Here is a 16,762-nt window from a genome sequence, read left to right on the forward strand (position 1 = left end):
CTGATCCTGCTGCTCCTTCTCCTCCTTCCTTACCTATTTGCATGATCCGCTGGCGAGGCACGACTGGAGTACTCCGGCCTGCCCCTTGGTGGCGGCTCCTTTTCACCACCGCCGTAGACAAAGCCTCCGGCACTGCCCACACTGTTCCGTGGCGAGGGTGACTCCTTGTCCGAACCACCGCCGCCGCCACCTCCTCCGCTGGCACTGCTGCCACGTGACATATTCCGCTGCTGCTGCTGCTGTTGCTGTCCCTGCATCTGCTGCGAGGTGATGTAGTCATGCATCACAATCTGCCGCGTGCTCAGCACTGGTGGCTCCACAACGCCGCCAAAGGGTGAGCGGGCATAGGGTGAGCCCACGCCCACACCATAGCCCTGCGGTGGCGGTGCCTGCGGCGAGGATTGCTGCGGTGGCGGTGGCAGCTGTTGACCACCAGCTCCGCCGGCTCCTGGCTGCTGGGCGGGACTGTGACGCTGCTGCGAGGATTTGTAGAACTCATAGGCTCGCTTGCTCTCCAAATGATGGGGCGGCAGGTGCAGTGGTGTTCCCTGTGTGATGGAGCCATGCTTGCTGCCACCGCTGCCCGGTGGACCACCTGGCGGACCAGCCTCGGGCGTCGTCTGTCTCACCAGGCCATCGAATTTCGGGCTTAGGAGCGAGGACGACGATGAGGATGAGGAGGCAGCAGCAGCAGCTGCTGCAACCGCTGCGGCGGCATGGACAATGATCTGCTGCTGGGCGCTATTGGCCGGCGTTCCATGGGTAATCGATCCACTCTTGACGAGCAATTGCTGTTGCTGCTGTGCGGCTGCCGCTGCTGCTGCTGCTGCCGCCTGCTGCTGCTGCTGCTGCTGCTGCTGCTGGGACGGCGAGTGGCCATGACCGGGATGTAGATGATGCGCCTGCTGCGGGCTCAGCTTGGGCGGCACCTTGGACACACCGGCACTGCCCCTGCCCGAGGGCGGTTGTGCTGGCGGCGGTTGTCCTGGTCGCGGTGGCATCTGTCCCTGGCCGGAGATCGAAATGGGCACGGGCACTGGCACGGGCTGGACATAGAGTGCCCCGCCACCGGGCACACCGACTCCCACACCCGGTGCTCCCTTGAGCACACCGTGCGGCGGCTGGGCATACAGATACGAACTGGACGCTGTCAACGAGGGCACGGTGACCGTATCGCCACGATACATGGCCGTGGAGCGGACAATGTGCTTCATGGACATGCTAGGCGGCGGTGGTCCATGGTGACGATCTGCCGAGGATGAGGAGCTGCCGCCACTGCCTGCCGATGAGCCAGAGCCGGTGTGCGGTGAGTGGCCATCACGCGGTGGCTTCTTGATGCTCAGATCCAGGGTTTGCGGCTCTGGTTCCGGCACCGGTTGCTGCATCTGCTGCTGCACCTGGGCATGCACCTGCTGCGGATGCTGACCGTGCGGCGGATGACCAGGATGCTGTCCTGGATGCTGCTGCTGCTGCTGCTGCTGCTGCGAGGGATGACCGGGATGCTGCGACGGCGGCGGCTGGGGTAAACCACGTGGCGGTGGATGTGCCGTTGGTACATTGTAAATGATCGTCTCCGGTGGCGTGGGCGTTGAATGGCTACTCTTGCCTCCTGCTCCGCCTCCTGGCTGCTTCACCACCGGCGTTATGGTGGCCTTATCCACTGCCGAGGCAGCAGCATGGGCCATGAGACCCGGATGACTGCCCGGTGGCACGCCAACACCCACACCCACACCAACGCCGAAGCCCAGGTGGGGACTGACCACCGACAAGGTGGCCAGGCTATCGCTGGTTCCATTGTTGCCAGAATTGGATCCAGCTCCCGAGCTGGTGGGCGGTTGAGGCTGTGGTGGTGCCACGGCTGCTGGCCGGGAACTCTGCAGCTTTTGCACAGAGGTGCCATGTGGCACACCCGCGGAGGATTGCTGCGGCGGCGGTGGTGGTGCTCCGCCAGACTGCTGCTGCTGCTGCTTGAGTATGCCAGATGGCGGTGGCTCCTGGCGATATTCCATGACAATGGTCAGCTCCTTGCGATCCAGATTGTTGGACGATTGCTGCGGTGACTGACTTTGACCAGGTGTGGAAGCCTGTCCTTGTCCTTGTCCCTGCTGTCCCTGCTGCTGTCCCTGCTGCTGTCCCTGCTGACCTCCCTTGGGCTGTGGACCCTTGTGCTTCAGCGAACGCTCAATCACCGAAAAGACACAATCCTGGACATTATTGACTGCCTCGCGACGCATGGCAATGGGTCCATTGACCGCCTGCTGCTGCTGCTGCTGCTGACCGGGAGCACCTGGAGCCACACCCATATTGGCCACACCTGGCGGCTGCAGGCCGGCCACATTGTTGTGCCCATGTCCATGACCATGAAAGAGAACCTTGGGACTCTGACGATTGGCCGGCGAATTCTCATTCTCCTCATCCGCCGTCTCGGTGGCCGATGAGTCGTATTCCTCGCTGGTCTTTTGCTTCTTGGGCGCCTGTCCAGCGGCCGGTGGCAGCAGACGATCGTTGTCGTTGTTATTGCTGCCACTGGTGGCACCAGAACCCACCGATGCCCCCGCCTTGCCACTCATCCGGGTGGGCGTGATAATCAGCGGTGTGTCTCCACGCTGTGGCACCGTTGCGGACGACGTCTTGGGCGGCGGTGGCTGTGGCTGTGACAATTGCTGGGCCGCCGCTGCTGCCGCTGCCTGTTGCTGATGGTGATGTTGCTGCTGCTGATGCTGCTGATGTTGCTGATGCTGCTGATGTTGCTGCTGCTGCTGATGTAGCTGCAGGTGCTGCTTGATGGAGGTGAGCGATTTGTGACGCTGCAAATTCTCTGGACTCTCCACGGAGGCAGTGTCAGAGCCACCGGGTTCACGTTCATCGCAGGACGAGGTACTGACATCCGTCTCATCACCGCCACTGCCACTGCCGGCACCGCCGCTGGAGCCATCGGTGAGATTCAGCTGGGGATCCAGCTTGCGGCGAATGCGCATCAGGCAGGCGGAACAGCAGCGGGTGGCGTGCGGCGGTATTTGGAACTCGGCCATGACCGGATCACGCACTTCCGGCGCCAGTTCAAAGAGACGGGAGGGAATGTTCCGCAGTCGCTGGGCCCGATCCTTGGGATTGGGGCACGTGGGCAGCGGACAATTGGGATAACGGCTGCGCACCGATTTGCATTGGCAGCTGTTGCAGACGCGTGCGCCCGCCGGGATCGTTTCATCCGGAATTCCGTACTGCTGGCCACGTCCCTTCTTCAGGGGACGGGTTCGGGGGCAGGCCTCCGCCTTGCACACAAAACAGCTGGCCAGGCGATCTGGAAGGAGGAACAGGGGAGAGAGTGCGGTTAGTGGAGGTGCTATAGTTTCTAATTATGTAGAAAATATATTAAGATATATATATATATGTTTCGATAATCAATCCTGCAACGTTCTGGGAGAAAGATTGCCACACGCTTCCTTTAAAAATCTCAAAACTAAGCCAAAAATGCATTAATTTCAATTCGGAAAGCGTTCCCATGTTAGTTTTTAGCAGGTTAACAAAGCTACATACTCCATTTAAAATGTAAATTTTCGGCGGATTTTTGCAAATTTTAATGATGTAACCCCTTTTCTTTTTTTCGAAAAATGGGAAATTTTTGAAAAACATTTTTTTCGGTCGGATAAAGCTAGAAAAATTCGCCTGTTGATGCTGATCAAGAATATATATGATTTATAGGGTCATAAATAACTCCTTCACTTTCTTTTAAGCTTCTGACTGAATCTCCATTAACATTTTTTAACCGATATTACCTTTATTTTAATGCCTATTTTTAAAAAAAATCATAGTTTTAAAAATCTCATAACTAAGCCAAAAACGCATTAATTTCAATTCGGAAAGCGTTCCTATGATAGTTTTTAGCAGCTTAACAAAGCTGCATACTCCATTTAAAATGTGAATTTTTGGTCAATTTTTGCAAATTTTCATGATGTAACCCCTTTTCTTTTTTTCGAAAAATGGGAAATTCCTGAAAAACATTTTTTTCGGTCGGATAAAGCTAGAAAGATTCGGCTGTTGATGCTGATCAAGAATATATATAGTTTATAGGGTCATGAATGACTCCTTCACCTTCTTTTGAGCTTCCAACTGAAGGTGCAATACCATTTTTAAATCGATATTACCTATATTTTTATGCCTATTTTTAAAAAAAATCATAGTTTTAAAAATCTCATAACTAAGCCAAAAACGCATTAATTTCAATTCGGAAAGCGTTCCTGTGCTAGTTTTTAGCAGGTTTATAAAACTGCATACTTCATTTAAAATGTAAATTTTCGTCCGATTTTTGCAAATTTTCATGATGTAACAACCCCTTATAAAATTTTCAAAATTTTGAAAAAATTAAATTTTTGCCGGAGATAGCCAGAGAGATTCGCCTGTTGATCCTGATCAAGAATATATATGATTTATAGGGTCGGAAATGACTTCTTCACTTAGTTTTAAGCTTCTGACTAAAATTATAATTTTAAAAACTGTTCAAAGTGGGAAAATTGTAAATAACTTATTTTAGTTAAGATAAATTTAGTTAAGAGTTGCAAGCTTTATAATTTTAAGTCTCCACAATAAGTGTAATATTAGGGTCTTCCTTAATTATATTTAGAAATAAGAAACATACACAATATATAATCCCTGTAATTAATCTTTATTCTATCAACGCAATAAATATGCTGATTTTTTGCCACGACTGTAGGCACAAAAGTTATGCAAACACATTAAAAAATGCGATTTAATTAAAGCAACTGGTCAGGCGGGCAGGAAGGAACCAGGGGAAAAAAAGAGGGGAAAGGACGACAAGGATGAGGGTGAGTATGAGGATGAGAGCGCTTTCATTAAGCCACTTAACAAATAATGAGCAGCAGGCAATTGAATATTTTAAAACGCTTTTCCCCCGCACTTTTCCTTGAAAAAGAGCTTGGGGTTGCAGGATAAAGATGATAACGATTGCTGATGATGGTTGAAAATGGAAAATGGCATTAAAATAGGGTTAACAGCAAAGGAAAGCTAATTTAAAGCAAGCAACTTGTATTAGAAACAATAGGAATGCAACTTTTCATTAATATTATTTTTTGTTGGCTTATAAAACAAAAAAAGCGTGTGTTTATAATCTGAATTAATTCCGTTTCAAGATATTCCCTCAAGATTGTTATCCTTGCAGAACCATCCCTGACCAACTGAGGGAAACCACCACCAGAACCATCATCATCACATCGACTTCTCTGTTCACTTCTCTGTTTGTCTTAGTTTTTGTTTTTGCCACTTTAATAATTTTACAATTTTAATGATGTGCAAATAAAAGTGAGCGAGCGGCCGCATTTAACCAAAATCAATGTAATTAAAATGAAAACGGAGACAGGAAATAATGGCTTTCAGGAGGGGGGGAAAGCTGGAGATTGCCAGTAAAATCAATCAGAGAGTTTTTCACAAAAAATGTCAGGCGGGGAAGTACCAGCTTTTGATACTTTCGCTGACCAAATAAAAGCACTGAGCTTCGTCCTTCCTTCCTTTATATACTCTCGCGAATCTCGACGGAATATGAAAATACATCAAAGTAGCCTCTCGTCTCGCTTTTCCTCCATATTTTCCCCCATCAGTAAAAAATGCTTTTCAGAGCGTTAAAATTTTAATAAGCCACTCATTTTAATTTTGATTGTTAAGCGGAGGGGCGGGAAATGCAACAAAAATAAAAAATGGCAGTTCCCTTTCTTGTTTTGTTTTGTTTTGTTTTTTTGCACAAGGCTCAGAGAGCTCAATCAAATTGCAATTATAGATTGCAAATTAAATAAAAATCATGAAAATAAATATTTAATATTAATAACAGTAATAACAACAAGAGGAGTAACCAACCAGCAACCAATAAACCAGTAAAGAGATCAACAAATAGCGGCCAACCGATACAAAAAATGTTGTAAATCAAAATGAAAACGAAATGAGATTGTGTGTCAATGCAATGGACATCAAGATACTGCTTAAATTTATATATATACAAAATTCAATAATTAATTCATTAGGGTTTAGTAATAATTCGAATGATAAAACGATTATTTAAATATGTAAAAATATATATATGAAATAGAAACAAATCAAAATTCAAATAATATCTGTCATAAAATGAAGGGGGAAAATGGTAAATGGTAAATGGTAAATTCCAGGACATGCCCCGGCACATGATATTCCAGAGAGGCAGCACCAAATAAATTAATTAATAAAAGGACCCGGAAAATATGGGCTGAGGTTGCCAGAGGGGAGGAGCAGGAGCAGGAGCAGGAGCAGGAGCAGGAGCAGGAGGAGCACGGACAGGGACAGTCGTCAATCATCTGCGGAATGGGGTCCAGGTCGAGTGCCCGGGCAAAACCTTGTTTTTTATTATTTAATTTTGATTTAAAAATATATATCGTGTAAATATTTTATGCACTCCGGCCGATGGCAGGGCTTAAAACAAAAAAATAAAAACAGGTATGAATCACCGCAAAAAGTCAGCAATTTTTGTAATGATTTAAAAAATCAACAGCGAGATTTTCACCGAAAACTATTTTAAAATTTTATTTGGAATAGAAAGTATCTGACATTAAGTGGGAATTAATTTGGCTTGTATTGGAAATCGATCATAACTAAGCTTAAAATATTCACATTTTTTGAATCAATGTTTATTGATATTTTTATGAACATTTTTTTTACTTACTGAAAACTTCAAAATCTCATAAATAAGCCAAAAATGCAATAATTTCAATTCGGAAAGCGGCCCTGTGCTAGTTTTTAGCAGGTTAACAAAGCTGCATACTCCATTTAAAATGTGAATTTTTGGCCAATTTTTGCAAATTTTAATGATGTAACCCCTTTACTTTTTTTCGAAAAATGGGAAATTTCTGAAAATATTTTCTTTTTCCCGGATATAGCTAGAAAGATTCGGCTGTTGATGCTGATCAAGAATATATATAATTTATAGGGTCATAAATGACTCCTTCACATAGTTTCAGGCTTCTGACTAAAATTTTAATACCCGGAAAAGGGTATAAAATTAGCAAATTCTGTATATAATATTTTATTCGAAATAAAAATGAAATTGCCAAACTTTGTGTAGATTATTTTCCAAGTGCTTCCTTCGATTGGATTAAAATCTGTCTTTCTCAAATCAAATTATTCAATTATAATTAAATGAAACCACAAAATGGGAGACATACTGATCAAATGTCAGACACACACAATTGATGTCCCTTCTGTGTTTTCTGTTTTCGTTTCGGGGAAAAACACACACTCTCTCACACACTCACACACACTCACACACACACTTGCACACTCGGACATGACAGCTCGACAAAAATGAAGTCAAGTCGTCTGTAATTAATGCATATTAATGGAAATTTGTGTTAATTAAATGTGACCTATAGGATGAATGCTCATTGCTTATTGCTCACAGCGACTCGTTCGAATTTCATAGCATACTTATGCGGGCAAGCGGAGACGAGAAAACCTTCTCCTTCGCTTTAAAGTAATTCAATCAAATAATAATAACAAATAAAACAGAGAAATACAAAAAAAAAACATGAACCAAACTGTGATATGAATTTCCGTTTTTTATTTTATTTCATTTCAGTTTTGCCTGCTTTCTTTTTAATTTTTTGTGAGCTTTTTTGTTTGCTGACCAGCAACGTTCGTTGTCGTCAGCGGCAGCAGCGGCAGCAGCATCTCTCTTTGCATTTCGATCAATTTTATTAATAATTCAATCAGTCAAAAAATTATTTGAACCGCCCCCAAAGGAAAACAAAAAAGTTTCGATGGCAGCAGAAGGAGAGGCCTCACCGCACCGCACCGCCACAGTAAAAAGGAGGAAGTGGAGGTGAAGGATACGGAGATATTTCAAGGGAAAGCGGAACAAGATGTGCGGCTTGGCTTTTCTTTATGCACAGACAAAAAAAAATCAAAACCATAAATATATATTAAAATAAGGACACTACAGGAATCGCCAGGGATTAAAAATCTAGTTTCAAAGGGAGTTTAATGGAACAAAGAAATTTATGAGGCAATTATTTGCTGATCTATAACATCAAAGAAATATATCTATATATAAAGAAAGAGATTGAGATTGAGATTGAGAGATCCTCAAGAATTTGGTTTAATATTTAAAAAGAAACCAATCACAGAGTCTTCTAAAATATATATAAAACCTAGATTTTATCTGTGTGCTTTGCTTCGATTCTCACCGATTTTGTGGCTATATATTTTCCACTTTGATTTGTGCAGTTTTGCGACTATTTGGGGACAGAGGAAAGCAGGAGTATAACTTGGAGCAGGAGAAGGCAAAAGGCAGATGAAACGTGGAACATTGCGAGTTATTTGCACAGTAAAAAAAATAGATATATATATATATATTATGGGAAGGAAAAAGCGAAAGAAAAAGGAGTCGGGGGGGTGGGAAAAAAAAAAGCAAAAACCAAAAGTAAATCAAAACGACAAACAAAACAAAACGAGACGCAACGCACAGCACAGCCACAGAACAGAGCACCACAACCCCCATCTTGGAGGCAGAGCTCTCAGTCTCCTTTTCCCCTGCTGCTGGGCCAAAATGAAATAATTCCATTAGTACAATTTCTTTTGCAAGTACAAAGAGTAAATATTGAGGCGCGGTCTATGGAGCAAGGGGGAGAAGGGAGATTTTGCTGCGGCAAATATATATCTATATATATATATTTATAATATATATATGGAAGAAGACATTCTCAATTTGTAGGCCTAATGTCTCTGTTTTGTGACTGTGGGATGCTGACCTAGTAAGTAATAGTAGCACTACACATTATCAAAGCAATTACCAAAACCAAGTCCCAGTCCCTGACTTTCTCCCTTCCCTGTGGCATGCCCCCATTCCCACTACCTGCCTTTCTCCCTTCCCTGTGCCATGCCCCCATTCCCACTACCTGCCTTTCTCCCTTCCCTGTGGCATGCCCCCATTCCCACTACCTGCCTTTCTCCTTCGCATTTGCATTCATCATTCCAAATGCTGCACAATAATAATTGTGCAATTAAATTTCGACCATTTTGGGTAAATAGTTTTTGGCTTTGCCAACCAAATATATACACATATATCAGCAAACACAAATTAACCTAAACTTATCCTCCCATCGGCAAACCCATCATCATTCTCCACGTGGTAATTCCCACTGGATTCTACTCTCTCGACTCTGCTGCAGCAGCACAAAATTTCTGCACAAGTTACCAAAAATTTATTTAACTTTCAATTAGACAATTGAAAACAACAATAGAAGCGAGAGACAGGGATAGAGAGAGCGAGCGAGAGGGACAGAGAGAGCAAGCAAAACAAAGTGAACAAAGTGAGAGAAAAGATTTTATAACACTATTTTAAATATTTATAATTACATTATTTTCAAAGATAAAGTTATGAATATTTTTAATAAAACGAAAATATACAAAAATTATTCTTTCCTTTTTATTTCTATTTAAAGGACACATTCTTAAATAAAGACAAAATAGTTTAATAAATGCAAACTATTATTTTTTAAACCCTAAATGTTAACAAAAAATTCCTGTAAAATGAAAACGCAAATCCAATCAAATCTCAGCCGCAATAAACCCATAACAATCAATTTGGAATATAACAAACTTCACATCGGAAAAGCAAGCAACTACGGGTGGGAAAGCAGGCGGGAAAACGCTGTTAACAAAAAAAAAAAAAGAAACAACCAAAACAAAAATCGGCCAATTAAAAAATATACGAGAATATCTCCGGCAAGGGGGAGGCGAAAGCAAGAGCAAGCAAAACGCTGCCAGCAGGAGCAGCCGCGTCGCAGGACGAAGGACACAACCGCTAATTAGCACCATGGGGAATTTGTTGTTGGCAGAGCGAAAGAGAGTAGCGAAGCAGAAGAAGGAGAAGCAGCAGAAGCAGCATAACTTGCGTAAGCAGAAGAAGGAGAGCTGCCAACTTGTGCAAACATCAAAGAGCAGCGAATTCCAGGAAACTGGAAGTGGAAGTGGCAGCCTGCAGGAGAGGTAGCAAGAGAGAGTGAGGGAAAGAGATGGGTGTACAACAGAAGGAATTATGACAGCCAATGCACCCACACATATGCAAAGAGAGTGAGAGGGTGGGAGTGGGCAGGCCAGCGAGAATCAGTGACAGAAACCGAACGAGAGAGAGAGATAGAGCAAAGGATCACACAGAGGAAAAAAAAGGATCTCCCTCAATTTTCTTTAATGGGGTCTTTATTCTCAGTATTAGTATTATCTAAACATCTCTGAAATTTACATCCTTTTGTATTCTTGCTTATGAAATAAATCAGCAAGTTAATTAGGAACCATTTTAAATGCTGTGATCCTTCATTTTAATGATTATGATCATGTATTTAGTATAACATTTTATCGGGTACTATTTCCCTTTTCCGGGTGTAATAATTTTAGTCAAAAGCTTAAAAGAAAGTGAAGGAGCCATTTCCGACCCTATAATTCATATATATTCTTGATCAGGATTAATAGGGGAATCTTTCTAGACATCTCCGAAAAAAAACAAAAATTTTCGATTTTTTTGGAAAAAAGGAGGTTAAAGGTTAAAATTGGCAAAAATCGGCCAAAAATTCAATTTTTAATGGAATATGCAGTTTTGTTAACCTGCTAAAAACTAGCACAGGACCGCTTTTCAAAATGAAATTAATGGATTTTTGGCTTAGTTATAAGATTTTTAAAACTATGATTTTTCTAAAAAATAGGCATAAAAATATAGGTAATATCGATTAAAAAATGGTATTGCACCTTCAGTCGGAAGCTTAAAAGAAGGAGAAGGAGTCATTTTCGACCCTATATATCATATATATTCTTGATCAGTATGAACAGAGGAATCTTTCTAGACATTTTCTGGAGAAAAATAAAATTTTCAATTTTTTTAAAAAAATTGAAGGTGTTGAATTGTTAAAATTAAAAAAAAAAAAATGACAAAAAATTGAATTTTTTAACATTTTAAATCAAGTTTGTAGATTTATTAACCTAATAAAAACTGGCATAAAGCCGTTTTCCGATTTGAAATTAGGGCATTTTTGGCTTAGTTATGAGATTTTGAATATTTGATTACTGGAAAAATTGCCATATAAAAATATCGATAAATATCTACCTCAAAGAATGAAAATGACTTAAAGCTAAGTTAAGTTTCATTTCCGTTTTGATCCTTTAATTCAATTTCCTTTCTATTTATATTAAATGCTAGGTTCTAACACATCAAATAAATTGCCAATAAATCAAAATGATTTAGATTTATCGAAAAACTATGATCCCTTTTTCCAAGTGTGATCAAAGTCGAGCAGATAGTGAGCACCGTATAATTGTAAATACAGTTAATATGAACGTCGCTTTTCGTTCTACCCCGCCAACCGGCTCGACTCGGTTTGGCGCAAACGCTTTCGCTTTGCTTGGCACTTTTAATTTGCGAAATGGTGTTGATTTAACGGCAAAGGCGGCATTGGCTCAGGAGAAAGGGCGAGAAAAAGGACGCGAAAGGACGAGGACGAGGACCGAGCAGCAGCAGCATCAGCGCAACACAAAAGAAAATTGAAAATACAACAGAATGGAAAAGCATATTTTATTCCGGGCAATTGTGGCCGTCATTTCAACTGGAGCAGCAGCAGCTCCCCCAAAAGTGCATACGAGTGTGTGGGTGTGTGTGTGGTTTGTGAGTGCGAGTGCACTGAGAGAAATAGTTAATTAAGTTAGATCTTTAAAAAAAATAGTTGGAATTATTTAATTGCTTTGTCTTTTGGCTTCTAATTTAAAGAAGAAAATTAACTAATGTACAATAAAACTGCTCATACTTTCTTCTTTAAAATATCTAATAAATAATATTTTTTTAAATCGAAAATAAAATATTTAAAGGCATGGAAACTATTAATCGAAATCCCAATTAAATCTTAATATTGATATTAAATTAATAATACTAATATTAATATTAAATTAAAATTAATAATAATATTAAAATAATACCAATATTGTGATTAAATTAATAATATTATATAGTATTAATTTAATATTAATATTATAATATTTATATAACATTATATAGTAATAATTTCAAATTAATATTGGTATTGAATGAATAATACTCATATTAATATTAAATGAAAAATACTAATATTAATATTCAATTAATAATACTAATACTAATATTAAATTAATAACAATATTATTATTAAATTAATAAAATTATATGGTATTAATTTAGTATTAATATTATTATATTTTTATAATATTATATAGAAATAATTTCCAATTAATATTGGTATTAAATTAATAATACTAATATTAACTAATATTAAGTATACACTTTTAAAATTATATAATTAATTACTTTTCATTTCATTTAAAATATATATATTCAAATATATTGTAATTAATTTCTTAACAATTGAAAAATAATATGCCTGGTTTTTTTTTCCTTCAACAACACAATTTTCACTGATTAATAACGTGAGCGAACGAGAGGGGAGAGACACTGAGACAGAGAGAGAGAGAGAGAGAGAGAGATAATCAAAAGGGTGTGCAATTTTAATTGAGCAATTTAATTACATATGTAAGCAAAAGTCTCAGCGAAAGAGACAGAACCAACAGAGAGCGAGAGAGAGAAAGAGAAGCTCTCACACACACACACACTCATAATTAGCAGATGCTGTTCCTTTCCGGCTCTTTACACAATCTTCTCGCTGTGTATATATGTATGTTGACTCTTTGGCTTCGGCTTTTTACTTATTTTTGGATTATTTTTACTACACGCTTGCCTCCTCCTGTTGGTCTTTTTCGGCAGTTTCCGTTTCCGTTTCAGTTTTTAGTTGGTTCAGTAATTAGTTTGTCAGCGCCTAAAAGAAGGCAACAGTTTTGTGAGGCAAATTGCCTGTGGTTTGGCATGCTTTACCCTTTCATAAAGTGTTCCTTACCCTTTCCCTTTTTCGGCTTAAGTAGGATATTAATGGGTAATTTTGAACAATATTTTTAATTGATGCATTGGCGGGGGATGCCTTTAAGAAGACTCTAATAATTATTAAAATTAAATTAATAAACAAACTAGAATATTAAAGGATGTCTTAAGAAGAAACGAAACTTTGGGCAGCCAAAGTTTATATATTAAATGAACCGGAAATCAATCATAGCTTATCTTAAATAATCTCATTTTTCCATTTAAAATGTGATTTTTTCGCAGATTTTTGCAAATTTTAATGATGTAACCCCTTTCCTTATTTTCAAAAAAATGGGAAATTTCAGAAAATAATTTTTTTAGGCCGGCTATAGCTTAAAAGATTCGCTGCTTATATTATAGCTTAAAAGAGATGCTGATCAAGAATATATATGATTTATAGGGTCGGAAATGGCTCCTTCAAATAGTTTTAAGCTTCTGACTAACACTATAATACCCTGAATCAAAGTGGTATCAATATTTTCTGGTTCCTAAAAAGTAATTTGTATTACTTGAAATCCATTTCTCATCTTAGTTCTTAGTACTTTATATTATATTATTTTTTGTTTACAAGAACAATTTTTTAAGCAAAGAAAATTGCATTAAATAAACGATTTTGACAACATTAATCCACTAATCCTGCCAATGCCCAGTACACTTTCTGCTAATATTCCCCATCCTTTCACCCCTTTGTTTTTGGGGGGAGTAGGGATCAGGGGGGAAAGGGGAATGGGGACAGCGTTTCCTTTTTCCCTTCCAAATTTTCCAACCAATTTTCCCGCCTTGTTCCCTTTATGCATTGCATTGCGCGTTGGCGAAGGCAATTAGAAAGACGCGTTTACCGCTGCACTGAGCAAAATAATTGAAAACGAAAATATTCTAGAACCTTAAGAGATTATATTTTGAATCCTTATAATTAAGGTAATGTTAACCTTACTTTTAAGTATCAAATTAAATGTTGTTTTGTTTAGAAATAGGAGTCTTTGAATTTGTAAATAGAAGATATATTAGGGATGGCTTGGAAATTCGAGTTTTTTTTTTTCAGCAAATATCTTAAATAGTGTAAATGTTATAAAAAATCTTCATTTTATAAAAATGTGAAGACTATATCCTATAGTTGATATAGGAATGATCCCTTAATTGAAGAAGAAAAATTAAAATTTTAACTATAGAACTGTTAAGGTAAATGTCATAAAATTTAACATTACTTTGAAGTAATGTACTTTTTAAATATATATTTATAATTTATATTATATTAGATATTTCAACCCAAAAAAATACAGTTATTTTATAATACTTTTGTTGAAATTTGTTTAAAATTACATTATTATATCATAAGTATAGTATATGTTTCCAAGATTTATTATTTTAGATCATATCATATATTTCAACCGAAAGATATAGTTATTTTATAAAATTTTAAAATTTATACGTTTAAATTTGTTTAAAATTCAATTATTATATCAAATGAATAAATGTTTTAGAGATTTCCTGTTAGTATTTCTCATAATTTAACCATACTAAATCGATTCCCTACTTGATTTTTTATTTTTTTTAAATTTAAATTTGTTTATATATTTTTTTTGCGTGTCCAAGTTGACACATTTTGAGCGGGTTCAAAAAACAAAAAGAAAAAACTTCCGATCTGGCGAATGGCGGATGGATGGATGGATTTTCAAGGGGGGGACCGACTGGTTGGGGGGGCGGACAGGTTCCTGGTGGCTCTATTGGACAGATGAATTGGATTGCCATGGGGGGATAGATATGGGGATGAGGCAAGGGATGAGGCAAGGGATGAGGCAAGGGATGATGTGCTGCAACGGCCAACTGAGGGCGGCTTACAAATTGTGAAATGCGAGTGAGTAATTATGATTTACTAATTAGCAAACACACTCGATGGAAGGCCGGCGCGTGGATGGGAGTGGGGGCCAGAGGAGCCGCAAAACTGACAAACTGCCAGGCAAACAAATTGGTTGTGCAAAACGCGAATGTGGATGCAGATGAAGGATGCGGATGGGGGATGCAGATGCAGATGCGGATGCGGAAAGCGAATTGGCGGCTAATGCGTTGGACAAACAAAACGAAACAGAGATACTGAGATACACACACACACACACATCCGCCAAAGTCTATTAATTAGCTGCACCAAACACACAGGTGCAAAAGGGGAACAGGTGGGGGAGGAGGGAAATGGATGCTGCAACCTCTATTCCCTGACAAAATCCCAAACCCCCCTCCATCTCCCTCCAACGCGTGTTACACGGATTTCCTCATCAAATTCGCTAATTGTTTTTGCTGCTTTGGCCAGGCGGCAATGGGAAGCATCCAAATTTCCCTTCTAAAAAAAAAACTAAAAAAAAAAAACCTAAAAGGGTGCAGTTTATGCACTTGGAGAAAATGTTGGGTTTATTATAAGGGACAGTCATGGCCACATGAGATAAACCAACAGATTAACCGGAATATAAATGAGTGAGTCGTTTGTTTTGTTATTAAAAATCTTTAAATAGCTTCTTTAAAGCATTTTTTGTCTATTAAATATTTTCTATATTTTATACTAAATTATTAAAAAATTTAATGGTAAATGGATATATTACAAATATTCGCTTTTTGTCCCTAAAAATATATAAATTTTTCTCTTTTGAAAATTAAAATCTAAAAATATCAAAAGCAAACCAAAAAATTATTAATTTCAATTCCGAAAACTTTCCTGTTTTAGTTTTTATTAAGTTAAAAAATCGGAATATTGAATTTACTTTTTAATAATTTATATTATTCAATTGTTTAAGGAGTAAGCCAAAATGAACTCTATTTTAACCATTGCTAATTTTTTTAAGAGAATACTTTTACATGATGTATATGGAAGAAAATACAAATTAATATATATTTTTAAGTTCTAAAAGAAATCCTTATCTCAGAGCTATATATTTAACACGCCTTGTTTCTGGTAATTTGTCTAAAAAAAAAGTATTTTATATCGGTTTTGCAAGTTTAAAAGTTTTAAAACAAAACATTTAACAAAATTGCATCTTAAACGTTGCTGCTAACTATTATATTAAACCAAAATAACCCAATAAATATGAAAAACTGACTAAATTTTAAAACTAACTATTATATTAAACCAAAATAACCCAATAAATATGAAAAATTGACTAAATTTTAAAACTAACTATTATATTAAACCAAAATAACCCAAAAGATATGGGAAATTTGACTGAATTTTAATATTTGTTAGACTTCCTTGACTTCCTTTTAAAAATCCCTTAAGGTTTTTGTTTGGTTTTTATTAAATTTACATTATTCCTTGACCCTTTTCTTTAATATAAAGTCTATCATTTTTTTTTGTGTGTACTTTGCGCGAGTCCAAACAATTAGCGTAATTTCAGTTTTGTTCAAAATTTCATAAACGGTGCGCGGGTCCTGGGTCTTTGTCAGGTGACTTTGGTGGCTGTTACCCTTCCCCCTCCCCGTACTCCTGCTCCTGCTGCTCCTCATCCTTCCCCCTTTTTCTGACCAGTTTTTGCCGCCTGCTTTGTCAACCTGCGCCACCCACCCACCCATCCTTCTCCTCCCACTTTTTGCTGCATTGCGGGCAGTTAAGCCGCTTGCAGCGGCGTGTGTTGCATACTTTTGGGCGGTTGGGCGTTCGTTCGGGCCTTTTGACAGCCGGACATAGCTCAAAACATCAAATTGCATTTGGCAACCCCAACCAAGGCACTTCTTATTTCGCGTTTACTTTCCATCAGCATAATGCACAAAAGAGCAGCAGCAGCAACAGAGACAGACATCACTTCAAAATGCAATGAA

At 39.1% G+C, this 16,762-nt stretch overlaps 1 protein-coding gene across 1 annotated transcript in view; it reads right to left on the minus strand.

Annotated features, from left to right (window-relative positions):
• The window catches only part of Smr (nuclear receptor corepressor smrter), a 79,794-nt gene that overhangs the window by 3,877 nt on the left and 59,155 nt on the right, over positions 1-16,762 (minus strand). Inside the window, exon 7 of the mRNA XM_086835308.1 lies at positions 34-3,301. Within this exon, the coding sequence (XP_086691434.1) occupies positions 34-3,301 (3,268 nt within the window). The remainder of the gene's footprint in view (positions 1-33; positions 3,302-16,762) is intronic.

This window comes from Drosophila serrata, unplaced genomic scaffold (assembly GCF_035046125.1).
Source record: "Drosophila serrata isolate PLE 108 unplaced genomic scaffold, ASM3504612v1 contig_276, whole genome shotgun sequence".
NCBI classification, from domain to species: Eukaryota; Metazoa; Arthropoda; class Insecta; order Diptera; family Drosophilidae; genus Drosophila; species Drosophila serrata.